The sequence below is a fragment of the Aedes aegypti genome, chromosome 3 (assembly GCF_002204515.2).
Source record: "Aedes aegypti strain LVP_AGWG chromosome 3, AaegL5.0 Primary Assembly, whole genome shotgun sequence".
NCBI lineage: Eukaryota > Metazoa > Arthropoda > Insecta > Diptera > Culicidae > Aedes > Aedes aegypti.
The window spans coordinates 214,669,101-214,693,475 of record NC_035109.1 but is presented as its reverse complement, the minus strand read 5'-3'; the positions used below and the strand labels follow the sequence as shown (position 1 = coordinate 214,693,475).

Genomic DNA, 24,375 nt, shown 5'->3' with positions numbered 1-24,375 from the left:
TTCCTCAACCAAAACACAGTGAACACATTTGCATCGAATAATTTCCAGTTTTGAAAGGAAAAACTGCTTTCGAAATTTCGATGACGATTATTGCGAGGACGGATTCTTGAACGTTAAGGCCCAAACGCAAAGATAGCGGAACGGCAACGGAAAGCGGAACCGGTTCGCCAGTATGGACAACAACATGTTTGTCGATTCAGTGTTGGTTCAATTTCCTTCGTTGGCAGCTCAATCGAGTTGGTGTGATTCATGCTGGCGAACCGGTTCCGCTGTCATTGCGTTTGCGCCATTACTTTTGTGTGCATTCATGGGCCGTACACGAAGGATTACTCTATTATTATCGTATTTCGCGCATTACGATCATAATAAAGCGGATTCGTGGAGTCGTGAAACTGCTTAAACACAATAGACACTTAGTTTGCAGGGCATATCTTTCATCACTAATGAACAACGACAAACAGATTTCAGTTGATGTCTTAACTTTTTATTGTTTACTTACTATTACCGGTATCACTATACTTTTCTAGTCCAGAGAATTACGCCAAAGTCACACATATGTACGTTGCATTACTATGAAAGGGTAATGGTGCCACCATCTAATGAGATGGGATCATATGAGACGACTGTTTTTTTAATTTGATGGCAAACCTAATGTCACTGCCTTCTACATTTATGTAAGTCGGCTGGTTGATTGAAATACTCAAAGCTAATTGAAGCGCAACGCAACAAAAACGGTTTTGAATGGATACAACTGTATCTTGTATCAATCCTGTAATTTTCCATTCATTGTGCGATTATGGAGAGTTGGAAATGATGATACTAATTAAACGACAAACCTCTCAAGAGATTATTACATTGACATTACATTCTAAGGGGGAGGGGGGTGGTTCTAAGGTTAACTTTGTTGTGGTCAAAATGATCGAAATGGAATTCTTGATGTGTGGACTTACAAGCGAAAAGGAAAGCAAGGTGGGTTGAGCGGTGAGATTTAGGAAATTTTTGTTCGCTTCCGGGCAATAGCTTCCTCCACGGCCCGCAGCTGTTTAAGTAATTCCTCCCTTCGGGACGATTTCTTCGCGGCGCTGGCACTGGCCGCCGCCTTCTCCAAAGCTGCACTCGACGGTGGAATGACCTGGGCGCTTGGCTTTGAATCGCTCGATGACTTTTTCAGCTCTGCTGCTGGAAAACATTTCGATAAATCAATATTTGTTTGGAAGGAAGAGTTGTTCAAATTACGTTTCTTAGATGACGCAGACGTCTTCGAGGACTTTTCAGCAACCTTGGACTTCTTGGACTTTTCCCGAGAGGACGTCGATGAGCTGGATGAGTATGAGCTCTCGGAGCCAGAATCACTGGAATCAGACGAGCCCGAACCAGAAGAGCTCGATCGCCGCCTCCGTTTATCAGTGGAAGCTTTGCGCGCTGGCGATGCCTAAAAGAGTGAAAGGGAAATACTTCGATTTAGAAAATCAAATGTTTAGTAAATGTAAATAGGTAGATTACCTTTTTCCTTTTAGTGGACACCGCTTTCTCAACTGCTCTTTTATCTGGCAGAGGAGAAGCGTTTCGTTTCTTCGCAACAACGGGTGATACTTTGCGAACTGTAATGAGAAGTTTATGATTAGAATCAATTGACACCAATGCACAGTGGACCATAGTACAACGCTATCTTATGTCGAATATGGCCACGAGATACCATCAATATGGGGAATACTTGCCTCGTCTGGGGCTTGCACTGGGTGATCGCGTACGGATAACCTTTCTGACGTGAGTTGTATGACGATCGCTTTCCTTCGACCGGTGACTATCGTATCGAGGACGTCTTGTACTGGGTGACGGTGAACGGCTCGAATCCGAACTAGATCCGGATCGGGAACTGCTGCTGGAGCTGCTGTACGAAGAGCTATTACTGTAGCTGCGTCGTTCTCGTCGCGAGGTTCGTTTCTCCGGGCAGGTGATTTGGAACGCATCCACGGATCGTTCCATTCGTCAGCCCGTTGAACGATGACCTCTCGTGTGGCTCGATTACGACGTTTGGAGGGATCATCATCCTCGTACTGTGGCATCCGGTGAGACGGTAGCTCTCGGTAGCGATGTGTGCGCCCAAAGGCATCCTCCTCGAAAGCGGCTGGTCCTGGTCGTGTGAATTTAGCAGCGACCGGCGCGTTGAACTCATACGGTGCTGCAGCAACTGGAGGACGTGCACCGTACGATGGGGACTAAAAATGTTGGGAGATTAGCGAAAGGTTTCTAGGTGATGGAATCGATTATACGTCACTAGCCCTTATGCCAGTAACCCGAACGAAAGTAACACTAGCCCGAATACAAAGCTGATAGCAATTAAATATCTACACCGTGGTGGCCAAAGTGCGTCGCACGTGTCGTCTGGATCTCCTGAATGTGACAAACTTTGTACAATTTATCAATACAAGTTTATCCATTGATTCATTTCTGGATTTCCCGAGAATGTCCTCCCTGATTTTTTTCAGAATACCTACATTCAAAAGTTTTAACATGATTTTTCTAATGATATCTTTTAAATTAGATATTACATCAGAGATTCTTAGCTTAGCATAGACTGACTACACATATCAATAGTTGCTATTTCGTGATTGACCGAAGTCAGCGAAGATGCGCAAATAATCAACTAGAAGTTCGGCTGGGATTGGCCATAATCTTCTTTAGTGTGCATAATTCAATGCTTCTATTTATACAGTGTCAATAACGGCACCGGCCACGTCCTTGGGATTGGGATTGGGTGGGATTGGAGGAAGGAATGTTAGTGTGTAACCTTTGCTATTTGGAGACCGTGTTTGCCTCTGCATCTCCACAAAGGTTACAGGGAGGGATGTTTATTAACCCCTCTACCGGCAGCTTCATTTTTTACCGCTGGAAAAAAATTCAAATCGCGATAACTTTTTTGTTTCTCGGTATTTTTGCACCATTTTTTCACAAGTTCTCAAAAAAACTCTTCTAGTTTGAGGATCCATGTCGATATTGATCATTGGTCATCTGGATGCAGAGATATTCCGAAATTCCTTGGGGGACCGATGCTTAATCATAACCCACGTATATATCTTAGGCTACAGATTTTTTAACGTATTCAGATGTTCACTCTTTGGAACAATACATTAATGAGAGTATGTTGTGAAAAAATGAAGCAATTTGGAGCAGCCGTCTTTGAGTAATGAGCATTTATGTTGCTGGTACCAAGCTGACCAAAAAAAGATCTTGAAAACTTCAAAAAACCTCATATCGTAATTTTCATATATCTCTAAGAATTCTCAACCAATTTGTATGATTTTTTCAGAGTAGCTCCTTATTACATGGCATTGTATAGCCCACATTTTACTTTTTCGATAAGTTGACGTAAAACAAAATGGCCGCCTAAGTCGTTTTGTATGGAAAATGTCGGTCCCCCAAGGAACATTGGAATATCTTTAAAACCAGATCACCAATCATCAATATTGACACGGATCCTCAAACTAGAAGAGTTTTTTGAGAACTTGTGAAATATGGTGCAAAAATACCGAGAAACAAAAAAGTTATCGCGATTTGAATTTTTTTCTTGCGGTAAAAAATGAAGCTGCCGGTAGAGGGGTTAATGGAGAGGATTGTTGGGTCACAGGATATACTTTTATAAGCAATTAGACCATAATAAACCATTATTTGTGAGATATAACATGCCTATAAATATAATATTTTCAATTGATATGAACAATTTCCAAGAAGAACACAAACAATGTCAAAATTTGTAGTGACGAACCATTTAAGGGGGCAGAATCCGTCATGAATTCTTGCGTAATCGATGATTATTTGCTCAAGTGTTAGTGGGCTCCGATCAATATCACAATTTTATTCTTTATTATATGGTAAATCTTGACTTACCTACATAAGATTATGTTCACGGGATCACTAGATTTCCAGGTAATATGAAAAAGGATACCTTTTTGCTCAAAACTGTTTCAAATTGATTCAATCTGGTAATATGCTGTTCATGTTTTCAAACACATGGTACACCAAAGCTATCGCCATGCGTATTTGCAATAACAAATACATACACAAAAGGCACCAATCTAAAGTTCAAATAAAAAATTTGCACTAATTTCCAACTATTCAGGCCTCGGAAAATTGTTCATCGCATGAAGGGCACATATTTCCTTTAGACAACATTAACATTATTTACGTTGTAACTCTATGATCTTAGTAAACTGCTTTTTAACAAAGGGAATCTCGGGGGGACACTCGCTGTCGATATTGTCTATGTGGTAAACATCGCAACTTGCTGAAAACGTACGCATCAAGCAAAATTTTAAAGCCAAACCGTTCGCATTTCAACTTGGAGAGGCACAGCAATACAACCCATGCAGCTAATCGAACACACATTATGAGACATGCTGGCTGAGATGGCATCATTAATCGATGGTTGCCAATTATTGTTTCTACATTTTACTAACCTTACTCAAAGGTATTGCAGATTGCGTAAAAATGAATCCTTTTCGGGAAATAAACTCTGTCCAATATTTTTTTGAAAAACATTCGTTAAATCTTGTTTCATTAATAAACAGACGACTACGAAGTAATTACATATGATCAGTGGGCTTACACTCAAAAAAATCCAAACGTCATTGCTACGTGAAAAATCACGTAGATCATTCCAAATTCATTTTACCTCCACTTCACCTGACGAAGATAAAGGTCACTCAACTATTCATAACCACCAAACAGTGACTCGGTAATTTTTACTGAGGTTACCTATCGCACTTACGTGAAATTCTCGTAGGTGCCTAAGTTCATTTTGACATCTGCATATTTTACGTACATTCGGTGTTGAACTCAAATCCTAAGATGGCGCCCGCTTGATTTTAGAAGAACTTCAGAAGCCGCTGCTGCTTTAAACCCTGTATAAGATTGATTTCAAGGTAAATATGCTTTTAATACCGAAGAATCCCTGCATTACTTCATATTTTATACCTGATTTATAACCTCTATCAATTATAGCACGCGAAGGCTACAACAAGAAAGACCAAACTCACAACATTGAGGAAACAGTATTCAAAATGCTCAGATTGCCAATAAAAATATCACAATCTTTTAAGTTTGTTTATATTTTCCAATTGGGAATTAGTTTTCTTCCAAAGCCTATTAGAAATAAGGTTGGTCTTTACTACAGTTAAATTTAATGCAAAACCATCTAGATCCTATTGAAACGCTTCGTAAAGGCTACCGGAAAATCCACGTAGCTCTTACTTGTAGCACTATTGGAATGGACGAAGTTCAAAAGTTCATGCGTTCATTCTGGGCTACCTATGATTCACGTAAGAGTTACGTGGAAAGTGCGATGGAAAAAAAAACCACGTATGTTTTCACGTAACAATGACGTTTGGATTATTTTGAGTGTAGCTACTCGGAAATAACTGCTTCCTATTGCGTGTTAAAGTGGGTGCCAAAGTGTGTCAAGACATGCTGAAGGTGTCTGGGTTCGATTCCCGATCGGTCTAGGATCTTTTAGTAATGGAAATTTCCCTGGGCATAGAGTATCATCGTACCTGTCACACGGTATACGAATGCGAAGATGGCAACTTTGGCAAAGAAAGCTCTTAGTTAATATCTGTAGAAGTGCTCATAATAACACTAAGCTGAGAAGCAGGCTCTGTCCCAGTGAGGACGTTATGCCAAGAAGAAGCAGTAATACTTGTTTTGTCTTATTAGAAACATATTAGAAAATAAAATGCAGCATATGCAATTACAATACTACTCAAGATCCTCATTTTGCATAAAAGTAAAGCACGTGTTTTCAATACTTTTCTTTCACACGCACATTCATACTGATTTCCTACTATTGACATGCCAATACAGGAACATTACACTCATTGATGATCGAAACTGAATTAAGTAGCGTTGAACGTTAAAGTGTTTATTTAAAGAAAAAAAAACTCGATTGGCTGGACCATCACATTTTACAGTGGCGAACTTTTAAAAGTTGAAGTTGTATAAAGTGAGCCTTTTGGAAGACTGCACTTATAGTGTCGAACCATTCAAAGTTTTTTTTTATCATTACAAAAATAAAAGTCAAAGGAAAAAGTTAAAGAGTAAGAAAGTATTTAAAAGAAAGTATTTAAAAAAATGTAGCATAAGTATAGACAAGGATGGAAAAAAATCGCCTCTAGCGACTAACAACATAGTAGTTGAATGGTCTAAGAGGGCCGTCGCTCTTGAAGAAGCATGATTTGAACACCTCACTACACGCGCATATAAAGGATATATGGTGCATCCGATGCACCGTTTGTCGCGGGACAAACCGTTTGTCGGATGTTGTGACAAGTTGCGATTAACATGAATCAAAACGTGTACACGGCATAATTTTTCGCCCAAACCATGTCCTATTGACTTTCGGATCAAAAATGGCACACCAGAAGGCAGATCACGGAATAAAAGCGCAAAATCCTCTCAAAGTTATAACTTTGGATAGCAAACAATTGATCGTTAGCAAACATGCCGAGCGATTATTTTTTCGCGGAGGGGAATTTGTTGTTTGACTTGACGACTAATGGATTATCGTTGTTACTATGCTCGCACGATAAAGAACAACCGATGGATCATTTATTTTGTCATGATCACTAGATTTCCATCCTTGAGTATAGATGACCGTACAATTCGTAGTTGCCACTCCGTGATTGACCAGAACAATCGAAGTTGCACAACGATTTAATGTATGGGGTTCAGCTTACCATTCTCAATGTGCACAAGTCGAGAGCTCAAATTTTAAAAGTCAATAACGGCGCCGGCCACGTCCTTACGGTCATCGGGGAAGGGAAGGAATGTTAGTGTGACTACCGTTGTTACTAGAGACCGAGATCACCTCTGCATCTCCATGGTTGTCATGGAAAGGATATTGGGTTAGTGGGATAAGGTAGAGATCTGGGAGTCACCAATTTTTGGTGATGCGATCCATGATATAATTAGGCCTAACCGGATTCGCGAAATAATTCGATAATCGCATTGTACACCGAACAAGTGTTCATCGCTCGCCCACACAAGAGCAAGCGACGCGATCAATAGATCAAACACTACTAAGCGACGCGCGACATGTTTGATCCTGCCCTCATCGCCTGCCCCCGCAGGATCAAGCGTCAAGGTCGGAGGATCAAACAGAACTCAATAAGAAAGTATTTAAAAAAAATGTAAAACATAAATAATTTATGAATAACAGTTCATGCGAACACTCACAGTGACGAACCATTCATAGTTTGTTTAAAAATCATATTTACGTCCCTCCGTTGTATCGATAAAATGTCCAGTCTTACATATTTACTTGAAATAAAAGCATGAAACGAGCTCACCAATTATTCCTTCATCCTTAACTGAGCAGTAGGGCGATTCAAAACTTAAAAAATTATGAAAATCCGATCTTCCATATCTTTCTTACCATAAAAATAGGTGTCTGTGCAATTTTGAGCCTCCTCGGTGGTGATTTAATGGTGGCCCAAAGACAATGTAGGCACAGATGTCACACTCTTATCATTGTCATTATCACCTTTTTAACGGTCGATTCAAAGATTTGGTAGGTGGCCAATCTACCACCCGCAGCGCTCGCATAGTTTTTGTTCGTGTTTGGCGTTTACACACTACCATGGTCATTAACACTGTCAGCAAAAGTCATAGCTTGAGGAATGTTATTAGGCTGGAAGTCACAATAAGTCAATTGGCCATAAGTAGACCGACACCGACACTTAACATTCACTTCGCCATAAAGGTTTTCCTTGAAGAAAATTTCACTGACGTTTTAGGTCAGATTTCCGCATTCAAAAATCTTACGTCCATAAACTTCAAGACCTGGAATTCAAAAAAAAACCCGAGCACTCTCTCTGAATGCTTCCATCAGATGAAGATCAGCAGTCCATTACAAAGAACGATGGCATTTAAAAAACTGTTGAGCAGTTTTTCAAAGAATGATAATATTTTAAAAGAATAATAAATTCGCTAGGGCTAAATATTTCAGTCAATCTACAAAAAACTACTAACTAAACTAAAATTTATTTGAATAATCAACAAAATCCTAGATATTGGCATAACTTCAAACCAAAAATAAATATTACAACATAAAATGTCCCATCTTACCAACTTCGCAAAACTTAGAGATCAATAATCAACTTTACCAAGTGATCTTTCAATAAACTATTTCAAAACAAGTTTTGATCAAAACTTCCGTTCAACTTAATGTCATTCAATCAAATTTTATGCGACGAAATGTTCTAAGGCCATTCGACCAAACGTCATTCGACGAAACGTCCTAAAGCCGTATCACTCATATAATCGCAATTCATAACTTCTTCTCTATTCTCTATAGATTCGCCCGAATATGAGCAGCTTGAATTCCACTATCGTAGCAGCAATATAACGCGAAAAACAGCATATATTTCTAAGAAGGAACATTTTCAGCTGACTCTTTAGTGGCTCGCGGCGCCAAACATGAAAGAAAAGCCGATGATTTGAAGAAGGAAAAATCACTGATAATATATATTTTTTTCGAAGAATATACAATGTCCATCATTTGGGAAAGTAGTATTCGAGCTAATGTTACTTTCTGGCTAGTGACGTAGAATCACATGATATACAAATGTTAAAATGGCAACTTTAGCATACAAGTGTGGAAGTGATTATTGAACACTAAGCTGAGTAGACTCTGTCCCAATGGGGACGTAATGCTTTTTCCATTTCTCTTTCTCGGCTTGGTGGCCACTCTGCATTTGAGATCTTTATATTCTGGCTGGTGCCATTCGAGCTAGTGTTGCTCGGTCTAGTGGGATTCGGGATAGTATTATAGAACAGAATCGACTTACCTCAGGTGATCCGCGTGTATAATAGTTATCCTTCTCCAGCTCGTCTTGCGTAAGAGAAAGGTTCATCTTCTTATCTTCGAAGTCTATGTCTTGTTCCTTGCGTTTGGTTGCCTTACGCATCATTTCCTTAGCTGTCCGGAGGCCACGTTCCCAGGCACTCTCGCCGACTGGTTCTTGAGCTCTAACTTGTGGTGGCAAAGCGCCAGCAGCACCATAGGGTACCGCATGATGCGGGGCCATATGATGCATCGGAGGACGCTCAATGCGGTAGTCCGATTGATATACAACTGGGTGAGCGGCATATGGCGGTGGTTGATGAGGAATCGGAACGGGACGCACCATGTCAAACATGGTGTAGTTGCCCTTGTCCGTTACTCCGGGGTGCAGGAAACGACAGCTCATACCCCAAGTACACTGTCCACGAGTGTAGAATCGACACACCGGCTTTGGTTCGGTTTCCTCCGGCCTCTTCTCATCTTCATCGGATACCTCACCTTCTTCCAGTTCTTCTCCCTCTTCTAACTCCTCTTCGGAAGGCTTTTTCTTGTCAGCTTCGGGAGCCTGAACTGGAATTTTGCCTGTTTCTGTTTTCTCCACCTCTTTCGGCGGATCATTACATTCACCCTCTTCGGCTTCAAAGTCCAAAGCGTCCTCGTCGTTTTTAGCATCCATGATGAGGTCAGCATCCAATAAGTTCTCATGAGCTACAAGTATACATCGATAAGTAAATTTGAAACGCAAACAGAACTGGTAGCAACAGGTTATCTTTAAATAGAAGAACTTTAGAGACTTCTTGCTTTAAAAAGAGACCGAAGATGCCAAAAAGAAACTAAAAAGAATCGAGAAAGCTAGCAAGATTTTTGAGATAAGAAATCGATTCCTCCTCGATTCCTTTCTAAAATTTATTTAACTCCTTAATTCAGATATTTGCCAAAACTTTGCTTCAGATATTACTACGAAGATTTAGTCACTTTTTTCAGACTTCTTGGTTTATTCTCGCTAGAACTTCGTTTTAGATACATTGAACAATTAGAGGTGAAGATGCATCGAAGTCAAACCTCGAATTTTCAAGAGCACAAATCTAAAGTACCAGACATGCTGAAAATTTAATTCATTGGTGGTAACCAGTGTAACGTTCAGCATTTGTGTTCTAGAAAATTAGAGGTTAAGCTTCGATGCATCTTCACCTTAACTTGAAATTTTTCTTAGGATAGCCCTAGAAATTACTTCAGAGATTCCACCAGGAAGTTCTCCAAAGATTCTTCAAGGATTATTTTATTTTCATGAAAATCCTTAGACCTTTCAGGATTTTTTTTTCAGGAAAAGATCACTTTTTTTCATTGATTTCCATTGGACTTCCTCCAAGATTCCCGTCAATGACACATTTAAGAACTGAACCAGTATTTATTTCAGAGATACTTCCAGGAAATTCCAGGAATTTAACTAGAAATTTATCTAAGGATACTTTGAGGGATTGCATCAGAGATTGCTTCAGGAATTCCAGATATCCCTCCTCTTCCTCATAGAGCCTTTTCGTGAGAAATTTCTCGAGAAATGTTTAGAAGAATAGCAGATGTAATCCATGCTTAAAATGCTGCAGAAATTCCAAGAGAAATTTTTTGAAGGAATTTCATAAGGAATTCAGAATTAAATATCTGAGACTTGTTAACGAATTTTCTCGAATTATCCCTATAATGATTCGTTAAGAATCTTTTAGGAAAACCGTGTGGAAAACCAATTCATTGGAAAAATCCATATGAAGAATAATTGGGAAAATCGGCGTAGAAAATATAGTAGGGTTTCATGGAGACATTTGAACAGTGAAGTTTCTTGGAAGAACTCATGTATGGAAGATTTCCTAGAGTAACAACTGGAGAAATCGGGGAGAGACTTGTGCAAAAACATTTGGAGGAAATTCTGGGATAATCCTTGGGAAAAATCAGAGTATTTCTTGTGGAAGCTGTTGTAGGTATAATCGTTGAAGTGCTCAAACATTTCCTGGTTCAAATTCTGGGGAAATTCCAATAACCATCATATGAAAAATAACTGAAGGAATTTATGAGAGAATTAGTGGAAGCATCTCTATAGGAATTTCTTGAGGAGTCGATAAAAATATTCAAGAAAAAAAAACTATGGAGAAATAAATAGAAGAATTCAAAAAGCCTTTCAAAAAAAAAAAAACTCAGAAGATATTCCTAAAAAATCTATGGAATAGTTATGTAAGATTATCTTAAAATTTCTCTGGAGATTCTATAATTTCGCACCAGGATTAACTGCAAGTATTACATGATAAAAAGAGAGATTCTCTAAAAAGAGACCTGCTACCAGCCCTGAGTAAATCATAATCATTTCAGTAATACCTCTAGAAGTCCCGTTGGTTTGCTGCTTCTCCTCCATGTTGCGCAACTGGTTCTTCTTTTCCTCCAACTTTTGACGAAGATCAGTTATTTTCATCTTCTCATTTTCTCTGGCCGGTGGTTCATCATCTTCCTCCGTTCGCTGCTTCACTGCATCATCTTTTTCTTCTTCCATCATCTCATCTTTGTCGCTCTCGCGATCACTGTCCTTGTCGTTCTCTGGTTCATTCTCGCTTTCTAGACTCACATCGCTTAGGTCCTCGTGGCTCATGTCCAACGTATCCTTGACTGTTTCGTGTCCAGAGGGCATCTCGTTGTCATCCAACTTACCGTCGTTGCTCCTCTTGTCCTTCTCCTCTTGATCGGATTCCATCTCACAATCGGAGATCTCTTCTCCCTTCAACTTTTCGCTAAGGTTGGATCCACTGGAATGCCGCGACAGGTGACGATGACGCTTCGGGGAAGTGTCCGAGCGATTCGATTCCTTCGAACCCGACCTTGACCGATTATATCGACCTGCATCCGGGGAACCACTTCTGCTTCGGGGCGATTTTTGCGGCATAGAATTACGTGAGTTTTCCGCACTCCGGAATGACGGTGAGTTCGATCGTGACGGAGCATCGTCGTAGTTTTTCGGACTCGACGGTGGACTGTTCTTCTTCGATGCCGGGCTGTTGGAGCGCGATCGGGATCCAGAACGCGAACGTGATCGTGAACGCGAACGGGAACCCGAGCGTGACCGAGACCGGGATCGGGACCGGGACCTTGAGCGGGAAGCGCGCCCTTCGGCACCGTCGACATGGTCTGTTGCTTGTGCCGCTCCGGGTACTCCAGGACTAGAGGGGCTATCCGAGCCAGAGCTATTGGACGCAGACGAACCGGGTCTGGAATCGTCACTATCCATGGTATGGATGGCTGGAACGAAACATTAATCGATTAGTTTGACGTCAAATGGATCGACGTTCAAGCGTATGTGGAAAGTGTATTTTAGTGCGATTTATTGCAATGATGTGTTGTTATTCAATAACTTTTCAATGAGGCTTGAATAGGTATCAGTCAGCAAAATTTCTTAATTATTTGTTTGGTTATATTATGCAGGGGGAGAACCAATTCAAACATGACGCCCATCGATTTTTAGCAGACGTTTGCCATAATTGACGTTTGGCCATTTGTAAAGCATTTCCATACTTGAGGGTGAAACAGTTTGGAATCAACTTCTAAGAGTGCACTAAAACTTCAAAGGCATAAATCTAACGAAGAAAGCATCCAGCAGCAGTGCACTTTTTATTTTGGCTTTGTGTACTAGCAGAATGCTTAAAATAAGAAGATCATAAACGTTTGCCAACTTTTTTTTCCAGTTTAGTGCCTTTGAACTCACGTTTTTGGAGCACAGGTCGGTCATTGTGCCAGTCATCTTTGGATTCCGAGATGTTTCACCTTAAGAGTAGTGTACGTAAGGTGCGGGCCATTAGGCATATACCTTCTACCAAACAACGTTTGTTCTTGATAAAAAAGTTCCATGCCAAATGACCTGTATGCCGCTTTTTTATGCCAGAAATGTGTTTTCTTTTAAACGACGTAATGCAGGGTGTACATTCAAAATCAGTTTCCCAATTCCCGGATGCCTAAAAACGGATGACAAAATAATCCTGCGGCCGGATATTTTCCACTCGTTTGACAGAATGTATTGGGTTGATTTGATTTCCGATATCCGTTTTCAAAATATGGCTTTAGGTATTTTCAAATACATAAGATGTTTTTCGCTATACATAAGGTAATACAAAATAAATCATTTATGCCGTTTTTAGTTCAGTAATAAAAATATTAAAGATTTTTAAGAATTAATTTAAACTAAGTACTTCAAATACTGTGGATTAAAAACAGTTTCAATTACGAAAGAGTTCTAGACAAACAAATATGAACGTTTATTTGAAATATCTAAACGAGATCTTTCAAGCAAACTATTATGAATTGTCTGAATTGAAAGTTTGCTTAAATTAACTTACTTACAGGTTTTCGTTTTTGAATATTTATATCTTTATTCAAAATGCATTATATTATACTTTTGGTGCGAAAAACTTGAAAATTGATGTGTCACATAATGTGGATTGCAATCATCGGATCGATGTCCTTTTCTAGGGTCCCGGAATCGTATCCAGGAGTTGCACTATATCAGTCATATCAACTGATGGCTGATGGCTGATGGCCTAAAACTATCAATATCACTATCGAGCAATCAATATCATTTCGATTTGACAACCAACAGCAGTGAAGCGACACTGCCCTCATTATCACTGCAGAATGAGTGATCACGTGGTAATTATCTAACTTATTAATGTTTTTCTGTGATCAATAAATAGTTGCCCCATCCATCCACATCACTGTTTAAAATATCGTACTGATAATTTTCCGTTTTATTAGCTTAATTTAAGACTCAACTTAAGGCTCAAGACTCCATCATTCAATCATCGGCAATCATCAAAAATTGAAAACCAGTTTTTTCGTTCATATCTAAAGAAATCCTCATAAAAATCTATCAATGCATTACAGATAGCAAGTGCAATGCATTGATAGATTTTTATGATCATTGCTTCAATTTTGAGCAAAAAAAACTGGTTTTGAAAATTTGTAAAACGATGATGGTTATTTTCCTCTTAACCTCTCAGTGATATCCATATACTATCATCATCAGTGCACTGGTGATGGAATAACCAGCATGATGTTGATAGTATACAGAATGATCTGAGTTGTATCGCAGTCGGCCAGTCGAAATCAGCAAATTGTGTGACAGCGAGCAACTCTGTCCAGGATATTCCGCAAGTACAGTCACCCCACAGTTATGGATAGCACACTGTGCAAATGTATTGACCAAACAGTATATCATACCAGACTGTATATGTATTGAGTAGATGTTTTAATAAAGTCAGTAAGATCTATACCTTCGCCATGGCAGGACGGTCAAACACAAAATTGTAGTTTTACAATCACCCGAATAACACAACGTAGGATTAATATCACCAGATAGCCGTAGCGGTAAACGCGCAGCTATTCAGCATGACCATGCTGAGGGTCGTGGGTTCGAATCCCGCAGGTCGAGGATCTATTCGTAAAGGAAATTTTCTCGATTCCAAGTTCATAGAGTATCTTCGTACCTGCCACACGATATACACATGCAAAAATGGTCAATCGGCAAAGAAAGCTCTCAGTTAATAACTGTGGAAGTGCTCATAAGAACACTAATCTGAGAAACAGGCTTTGTCCCAGTTGGGACGTAACGCCAAAAAGAAGAAGAAGAAGGATTAATATCACTAATATGCTTGAGCATAATTTTTCCGTCAACCGTATTCTCAGAAGCGTTAACTGTGGGCTTCGTAGCCGTGCGGTTAGTGTCACCAGGCATTTAGCCGCATCGTGCTAGGGAGTGTGGGTTCGATTAATTTTTCTTGTGGAATGTTTTCCGACTGTGCCACTAGGCGTTGCATGCTATTCCGTTGTCTAGTGTGGTGCTCCCTTCAAAGGGCATAAATGCCTACTGGAAGCATTAATGTGTCAATGTCCTTAAAAAAAGAAAATAAATAAAACTGTGAGGCCTTGAAAACCATACCACAGTTAAAGATAAAACTATTCCTACTCTATTTTTCATAAATAACCGGGAATTTTTAGGTGTATTCTCAAAAACAACTATATTCTGCAGTGCTAGGAGGTAGTTTTGTTTTGTACAGCGTCACCATGTTTTTTAATCATATTTTGTTCTGAAAAATGACCCTTAGTTGACCCATAGCTGTGGGGTGACTGTACTTGTATCACTCAAAATAATCCAAACGTCATAGCTACATGAAAAAAAAAGTAGATTCCAAAATAATCATTTTGCTTAAATTTACCTGATTGAGGTAACATTCACCGAACCACAGATAAACATGAAATGAAGCCCCGTAATTTCCACTGCGGTTCACCTATCCATCTTACGTGAAAATAACATACTTGCCTTGATTCATTCTGATCATGTTCACTGTCTTGTTCATTCTGTGTTGTGATGAAGTGTTAATATGGCGTCAGTAGGAAACAACCTTCATACCACTAAAGAACAATATTTGGAGGCGATTTTCGTTTCTGTCCCTGGGACGGTTATAAAAATAGTTTTTTTTTTTTTGTAAAGTAGCAAGAGATCAGTTCTCAAAACTGCATCGCCTTTGTAAATATTATCAGATGAGCACACGATTTAAGACTTGGTGCTGGATAACCCAATTTTTGTCTTGCTGGAAGTCGTAAGCGTAAGTGAATTTTTTATATTGCATATTATTCAATGTTATAGTTGTATCAATGTTTATTGCGGCATTCGTACAGGAACGACGGTTGCAAATACCAGATAAGGAAACTGTTTATACCTACATCGATGCCAAACCACATACCCATTCAACAAATTCGATGTACAGTTTTTTCGAAATAACAACAAATTAGCTGATAAAACTGTTGTGCCTCTTTGAATAGTTATCTAACAACACATTATATATTTTTACCCGAAATAACAATGCAAATTCCCAATACAATACAAATCAAAGCAGATTGAATTGATCTTTATTTTTATTAAATATCACAGGAAACATACTGTAGGTGTCATCAAATCCTAATGGTGAATAATACGAAAAAAAACACGTAACTCTTACGTGGTTCTCCGATGCAATAAAGAAAGTTCATTTGTTCATCGGTTCATTCTTCTTCACCTATGATTCCCGTAAGTGCTACGTGAAAAGTGCGATGAAAAAAAACCACGTATGTTTTCACGTAACAATGACGTGTGGATTATTGTAAGTGTTGCATACAATTATTCAATATGCATTGTATGTATTATACTATCGTTGTAAACTCTTGAAGATTGGTATTTCGCATATGGTTTGTGCCTGGGAGGGAGGTGCACCGATACTACACACGAAATATGACACAACACTTTTCCAAATTGCAGGATAACTCCCGCTTATCAACGACAATCAAGGCAGGCTTGGGGAAAATCGCTAGTTTTCTTTTATTGTGTACCTTCGATATTTCTGGACAAATTTGGAAAAAGGGCCATAGTTTTATGTGCATTCAATTTTAATGATGATTGGAAAACAGTAAAAAGATGCGTGTTTCATTACTTTATATTCGATCAAATTAAAAGATATTATCGTGGCATTGCTTTTGGATGTTGCAGGAATTGATTTTCAACCGACTGTTGTCAACTTTGTTGGAATGCAAAAATTTGTTTTGATCAATTACGCGCTTTTATCAAGTTTGTCCATTCTTCAAGATCTGGGCTCAGAGTGACAGTTCGTGACAGCAGAATCTCGGCTCACTATGACGTACATAAATTTTGTATCGGTTTCTCCCTCCCAGGTTTGTGCTGATAAAATGTTGGTGCCCAACTGATGCTTCAGGAACCGGCCAGAATAGTTCCAAATGAGTTGAAAGAGTTGGAGTATACTAATGATTTATGATCCACTTACACTTACACCAGTTTTGATAGACTCACACTCAAATCTCAATCAATACGCTCTTCCGTGAGAGCAAACTCATTAGAGATCTGATTCGCAAAATTAAGTGAAGAACTAGCCATAAGTGTTAAAATTCACGTTAATAAGAAAAAAAAAAATGATTCGCAAATCTCACGCTTTAGATGTTGATGCAAAATCACTCAATCAACTCAAACCGTAAAAAATGATTCAGTCGCAAAACTTGTCAAAAACTCGTGAAACCCGAATGTTATTGTTTACGTTAGAAAGGATTACTATAATTTTACCAGACTAACAAGAAATTATTGCCGTGTGTGAGTAAACTGTGGAAATACAAGACAATGAGTCAAAAAGGTGAGCCAACTCACCCATGATTTTTTGACTGCTAATTTGCGTGATTGACAACTCACGCATGAAAAATTTGAAGCGTGAGTTATGAGAAATTGAGTTTTTCACAGCACTGACTTACACAATAGTTTTGTTTAACCCGTGCAAAAAAAAATTAGGAAATGTCACACATGACCTTTGGGCACAGCCCACGGGAACTCCGTATAAATCCGTACCGCCGATCCGACTTGAGTTCTCAGTACAAGTCATGAAACTTGTTGACTTTGTTGTGTTGTGTCAAAATTTCATTGAATTGAATTAATCTAAACATCTTTTAAGAATCCAAAAAACTTAGGAAATCCAAATATTTTGCAAACCTACGCAAGGACTTCCCCTTCCCCTTCTTTCATAGAATCAACTAAAACCTTTTTAGCAACCTACATTTACCTTTTTATTAATCTTTCATAAAACTTTCAAATCAAAAAAACTTATTGGAACTTTTGCAAAGATCTCTTCTAGAATTTGCAATGTTATCTATCAAGCATCTCATCAAAAACCTTGCAAGAAATCCCTAAGTACTGTTCTAGATTTTTTTTTTCAAGGATCTCAGTTATGTTACATAAAATCTCCTTTGAATCTGCTCAATACCTTGGCGCCAGATATCTACAAAACATTTCACAAGAAATTGTAAAACTTTCTACAGGAAATACAGTGAGCACCTTCCGCAGATCTGGCACGGAATCCATTATCGATGCAACGTTCTGTGATCCTAACCTTATAGGAACCATGAACTGGAGCGTTGATGACGGTTTTACTCATAGCTATCATCAAGCGATTCGCTAAGTATATGATAGAAGCACCGATTTAGGCCACCATAGGTATCACCTGTCGTAGCCGTAGTGAATTATACATTTTCTGTTCAGTATCGATATTTTCATACACGATATGGATTGGAAGCTTCCATTTCTCGCCTAACAATTCCAAAGGGCCAATGCTCAGGATCGATGATTCTGAGAAAATTTTATGGGAATGTTGTTTACCACATGTTCAATACCTATTTTTCAGTATTAAAATCAAATCAATCAAAGTGACAGTTTACGGAATTTTCAGGTCCTCTTGATGGAGATAGATCCAGTCATTGGCCGTTTTAAGCAGGGGCCAATGAATGATTTGGAAAAAGCGATTATTGATTGTTTTGAAATATCGGGTTTATAACGATTATGTTGACAATGTGTGCATAGTTTGTTGGTGTTGGGAGATACTATCGAATGGTATCAGAAGCCTATTTGTTCCGATTTGGGCCCTTTAATTTTTTTTTAACATTTCTCGCGGAACATTACTAAAGGACCTATGTACAAATGAGAGATTCTCTCCTCTCTCGTTCTCTTTTGATTATAACAGTGGAATACTAAAGATTTTGGGAAGTTTTTCACTATAGATCGAAAGTCAATTTCCTTGACTAGCGTTTCATACAAAAAAAGCAACAGAAGAGATTAATGTGACTCAGTTATTAATGAAAGAGAAAGTAAACAAAGAGAGCCTCTCAATGTTAGATAGGTCCTTTAGTAATGTTACGCGAGATTTTCTCGTATAGGCTGGTCAAAATCGGTGCTTTATGTGCCATGAAAGCAGCTCATTTACATCAGATCTGAAGATCATCCGCATACATAGCTTTCCAGATTTTAGACGGACGGCGAGATCGTTTATAAATAAGATGAATATTAGCGGGCCGAGAACACTTCCCTGCGAATTACTGGATGATATATCATATGAATGAGAACGTGCTTGGCCGAATTACACATGAGCTTTTCGATCGGTCAGGTAGGATCTAAGCCATTCGGTTATCCAGTCAGGAAGCCCAATATGCTTAAGCTTGCTGATTACAAGTTCGTGAGGAACTTTATCGAAGGCTTTCGCAAAGTCGAAATAAATTGCATCCACTTGACGCCGCTTCTCGACGCTATTCGACAGAACATTCATCAGACCCGAAACTGTCGATCTTTTCTTTACGAAACCATGCTGCACATCGGAGATTATTGGACGAACTGCGCTGTAGAGACTCCTGTGTATAATCTCTTCGAATACCTTTGCGATACAGCACAGTATTGAGATGCCTCGATAATTTTCGACAGAGTGAACACTACCGGACTTGTGAATCGGAGCTTTCCTAATCTTAGGGAAAACTTGTTCACGTAGTGAGCGATTGAAAATTACACTAATTGGTGTATTCAATGAGACTTAAATTAATACTACAAAAATTATTCATTGTTCACTGAATATTTGTCCTGCACCTCTTTATAGCAGAATCGTAGCAAAATAGATCTTCTCTAAGAAATCAGCTATCACCATTCATCTCCCAAACGGCTGATGCCTCTCATCCCATGAATGGGTTCATGACTTGAAAGCTGCAATAAAAATCAATTAGTTACTTATTACACAAAGGTACTACTCCTCTGATTCGATACGAAAATGTTTACAGAGAGGTTCAGTATTTCTCAATTAAATGCCGACACTGCACCGCCGATATCCAATTCCAATAATTCAGGACCACGAATTTTGTGAGCTCCAACTCGGCAATAAATGGTAGATTGAGGTATTTACAACACTTTCACAGACTGTTGTAGTTTGCTGTTGGAGCAGTTTGACAGTTCAACAACGATAGCACTGAAGCATTGTAGCAATCCATGGATTGGGAAAAAATGAGTACATTCAAATGCATTTGAATGCATTTATTTCAGCTGATATATTAAATGCATCAAGAGTGATCCACCCCTTGGACTGCACACTCTTTGAAGAATGTCGGAGGTAAGCAGTCTGTGCCTGCACCTTTAGTGACGTCAAGCATTTTCAACTCAGATGATACTTCGTGTTGAGAGATCGTTATCATTGGTAGACTTACGATAAAAGATTCTGCCTCGCCGATGATGAGAACGTAGGGGAGTGGTTGTTATGCACGCTGCTGAAGAAGTCTGCAAATAAATTAGCGGAAGCTTCTGTAGTTACGACTGTCGTTCCGTTGTAATACATTTCTTCAGGAATTCGGTTGATGTTTTTCAGCTTCTTGATGTACGTCCAAAAAGATTTCGGGTTCCGTTGGTTTCCATACGGTTTGTATAGCTCCGAAAGGCGTTTTCTTGGCATACACTGTATCGCGTTTCGAGGGACTTGAGATTCTCTCTGTTGTCGTGAGATTTATTCCGGAAGTAACGCTTTCGTGCTTTGCGAACGATGTTCCGGAGGTGTCGTAACTCTGGTGTTCACCATGGAAGTTTCGAATGCACGGCAGAGCACCTTCGTCTCCGTGGTACATGATGGCGAATGATGTCGAAAACCTTGTCGTAAAACAATACAGTGATTCGGTCGAGAGATGCATCTCCAAACGTTTCATTCAACAGTCAACTGCCATTAGCATGTCATTCAGTGCTGCGAAATCACAACGCTTAAAATCGAAGTCGTCTACATCAGCCTCATCAACAGGGGCGCGAGTTCTGGTTCCAATTGCGATTCGGAGAACAAACGGCTTGTGATGAGAGTCAACTTTCAACAGAGAAGATGGAGGATCGATGAGCTCCACAAAGCTAGATTCACTCACGAATGCTAGGTCAAGAATACGTCCATTCATATTACGAAGTGAGTTGATTTAATGTAGTCCAGAACCGATCATGGATTGGGTAAACATTATTTCCGATTCTGAAGAAGCATTTCGCGTCAAGTAACTGTTGCAATCATCATCGAAATGCCATGTCAGATGCGGTAGATTGTAATCGCCAACGACGACATTGGAGTTACGAGTTGAGGATAAGTTGCAAATCGCCTGTACTGCAGATGCGTGCGAATCATATACATCGAAATGGGAATTAGGCCGAATGTAAATGCCACATACGTAAATCGTTGTATCAGGCAGTCTAACAGCAACCACAACCTGTTCGAGGTGGATGTAGTCCGTTAGCTCAACAGCACTGCAACCAAGAGTCGATTTCACAGCGATTAAAACGCCTCCGCCTCGATGTAGAGTGATCAAAGTAATTTGGACAGACCGTTACGCGTATATAATTTGGCCATTTACGGCAAAATCAAATGGAGGTGGTAAACCGCTAACGCTCTGTCCAAAATACATAAAACACCCTAATGTGCTGGTATTGTCATTGCGGTCACAGCGAAAGATGCAGTAGTTCGATGCTAACTCTGCGTTAACCACATCAGGGCACAGCCAGGTTTCACTAAGAACAATTATGTCATAATCACAAGTTTCCATTTTCGCACGAAACTCATTAGTTTTCATTCGCAAACCTCGCACGTTTTGGTAGTATATTATCAAATGGCTTAAAACCAGCCTCCTGACACCGACCATACGACCCCATTGAAAAATAACGAGCAAACATCTCTGGTTCCTACTGGGAAGTGGTTCCCACTGACAGCTCAATGTTTGTAAACAAATTAACGTTTGAGGACTAACAATCGATGATGGCGAAAACTTTTTATCCGAAAAATGTATTTTCCCGCATAACAACAGTTATTCGAACAAACAAACGGTTGCAAACTATTGGATTGCAATACAGCAAGTCAATTTGGGTTGATGTGATTAGCTAGAAATACAGTTTAGTTGTTGACTACGAAAACATGGCTGCCTAGCACCGGGTTGCTTAAAACGGTCTCATTACGAAGAGAATGAAGATCTATGGGACATGATGGGGATACTAGTTCAATACTGTTACGATCTGTGGTTCGGGCTGGTTCTCCGAGGGATTCCAGAACCCCGCTCTTAAGGAACTGTGGTTCTCGAATTCGCGAAAACGAGCTTCAAGCTTCATTCCTACCTTGAAGGATACAAACGTGAGATTGTTTGTATCCTTTCCACGAGGAACAAGTTTAACGACAGTTAAGTCGTCTGTTGCGAGCCTGTTCTTGATCATTTCTATAACCTTCTCATCAGGCGCTTTCGAGGACACTCCTGATAAGTAAAGCCAAAACGTGTTTTCATTCGTTCGTTCAGGAACTGCGATGACGTCTAAAGAACTAGTATTGTGGCCATCAGTGCCACAGACCAGTCTTTTAGGCGGGTCGAGAGGCACATCATCATTTGCACAAAGACGTTTTGCAGCATTACGGACAGCCGAGTTATGTGAGAATTGAGATCTAGCTGTATGATCTAGATCTAGCAAGTTGATCGTTTTGTATGGAAAGCCGAATAAATTGCAAATGTATTATCCAGTACTCTATACCAAGTGGTTAAAGAAGTGAATATTACAATTAAAATATTTATTGATTCCATAAAAAAAACCTGAGTCTGCCGTAGGAAGGGAAGAGATAAATAATTGTGAAAATAATAGACAGCAGGGAAACAGGTGGGTGAATTCATGGAAGGCCACGAATACGCTGACTATACGCAGTGGAAAAGGACCTGAGAATTCTAAAATTTCTGGGCAACTAAAAAAGTACCGCCTAAGACCGACAGAGAGAGAGCTCTAATACACGCTTGGCAAATGGGTACAAGGTGTACGAGATAGTTATTATAGTTAACGAGTTAAGTTTTATACTGATACCGTTTCAAGTTCGGATGGGAACCAACTGGATGAATATCCTTACAATTGACACTCGGCTCCTTGTTTTGAGTCAATTGTTTCACACTATCAATAATTATCGTTATCTTACCAAGAGGCTCCCTCTAGCCCAACATTCAATGATCTGTTTCACACACTCGTTATCCTTTATTGCTTACAGTTGTCTTTTTTTTTTCAATCACAATATTGAGGATGATCTTGTTCTTGTTCTAGAATTGCACTTTGCCAATAAATCACGTCTTACCTTCTTCTTTTTCTTCTTCGTACAAACATCATCGAGTAAAAGCCCTCGAGAAGCTGGTGGAGACACTTTCTCCCAGACCATTTCGGGAATTTACTATACTCAGGTCTTTTAACTAAACAATCACCAATTTCAAACTACTGACTTAAAGTGTTACTTTTTAGAGTTCCAACATTGGCACTTGTAATATCTCGTCCTCTTTGCAATCTGGTTGGATCGAATAATCGATTCTGCCTTTGGATCAACAGGACAAAAAGGCAAAAGAACTTCCATCCGGCCAGATTTGCGTCGTTTCGTTAGAAGAGGATGGACATTTTCAAACTTTTCAACTCCGAGAAACAAACGAACAAAAAAACGTAAACAGTCAACCACAATACTATCAGCATACAAACTCAAACAAAACTTGTTTACACAGTTCGATTAACTCTGTCCCCCCACTTTTCGGGAGATAACGGGGAATGATTTCCGACGGGGCACCATTTTGATTCCGGCAGTCCGCAAACTAAAACCCAAACGAAGGAACAAAAAACAATACTTCACAACTTTGCTGTCCGTGTTCTTCTTGGTGGTGTTTTCTTTTTCTTCTTCCCGGAACGTACTTTCGGGAACTTTTCCCAATCGATTTTTCCGTAACTGAACTTGGCACTAGGACTAAAATACTTGAAAAACGAACTTTTCTACTTTTTTGCTGCAACTAAAATACTTTTGAAAGAGTCCATTCACATTTCTATTTGGTCCATCAATCGATTCGTATTTTTTTTTTCTTCCATTCTGCGCTAATTTCACAAATGGTGGAAGGTTTTTTTTCTTCAAGAGCAAAGATTGCTTTCGTTGCCCGCGGATTCTTACCTTTGCAGAGCGGAGACTGTCGATTACAAAAAATTTTACACCCGGACAATCCTGTGCGTTCCGAATCCGGTTCGGTGGCGGTGCTTGCGAATCGATTTCCGGCGAAAATTCCGAAAGTTTTGCCGGACCACGCCAAAAAGAGCTTCTGTTCTGCGCTGCTGAACGGTGCAAAATTTTCTCCACTAATCAAAAATGGCTGCGCTTTGATCGTGCGTTGTGACTGACGTTTCACCGCGGGTGCTCACAGGGCTGCTGCATGCAGGATTAATCAACACAGCTTAACATTTGAAAAGGTCCTACGCAAATGCGATTGTACGTGAAGTAGAACAGTTTCGTTAAGGTAAAATGAGACTCTGCACGTGCCAGACATTGTTTTGTTCTCTTGACTTTAAAAATGCGCCTCGTGTTGGGACCCATTGAGTTTACTCACAAATTTCATAATGTAAAAAATGATCATTTTCGACACTCACCCACCCCCTCGTAACGCTTTTTGTATGGATATAATTCAAATATTGTATGAGCCATAACATCACGTAGACACCCACCCACCCCCTTCAGCGTTATGAAATTTTCGAATGGGCCCATTGAATATTTCATAACGCTGAAGGGGGATGAGTGGATGTCTTCAAGATGTTACAAGTCGTACAAAATTCGGAAAATATTCTTACGAAATACGTTATGAGGGGATGGGTGGGTGTTGAAAATGGCCAT

General features: G+C 39.5%; 1 protein-coding gene across 1 annotated transcript; it reads right to left on the bottom strand.

Annotated features, from left to right (window-relative positions):
* Window positions 1–462: 462 nt before the first annotated feature.
* Window positions 463–23,894, bottom strand: LOC5570031 (zinc finger CCCH domain-containing protein 18). The gene is made up of 7 exons (XM_021853032.1): window positions 23,665–23,894; window positions 11,204–12,115; window positions 8,844–9,547; window positions 1,719–2,219; window positions 1,504–1,601; window positions 1,237–1,432; window positions 463–1,179 (listed from the first exon to the last, which is right to left on the bottom strand). Exons 2-7 carry the CDS (start codon window positions 12,102–12,104, stop codon window positions 1,168–1,170), a joined length of 2,412 nt encoding a protein of 803 aa, XP_021708724.1. The 5' UTR covers window positions 12,105–12,115; window positions 23,665–23,894; the 3' UTR covers window positions 463–1,167.
* Between the last annotated feature and the right edge of the window lie 481 nt (window positions 23,895–24,375).

Excerpts from the sequence above, each read along its gene's own strand:
- LOC5570031 (XM_021853032.1), bottom strand. The coding sequence starts at position 12,104 with ATGGATAGTGACGATTCCAGACCCGGTTCGTCTGCGTCCAATAGCTCT. Across the intron at positions 9,548-11,203 it reads AACCAACGGGACTTCTAGAG|CTCATGAGAACTTATTGGAT; the intron begins GTATTACTGAAA and ends GTATACTTGTAG. Across the intron at positions 2,220-8,843 it reads ATACACGCGGATCACCTGAG|TCCCCATCGTACGGTGCACG; the intron begins GTAAGTCGATTC and ends CAACATTTTTAG.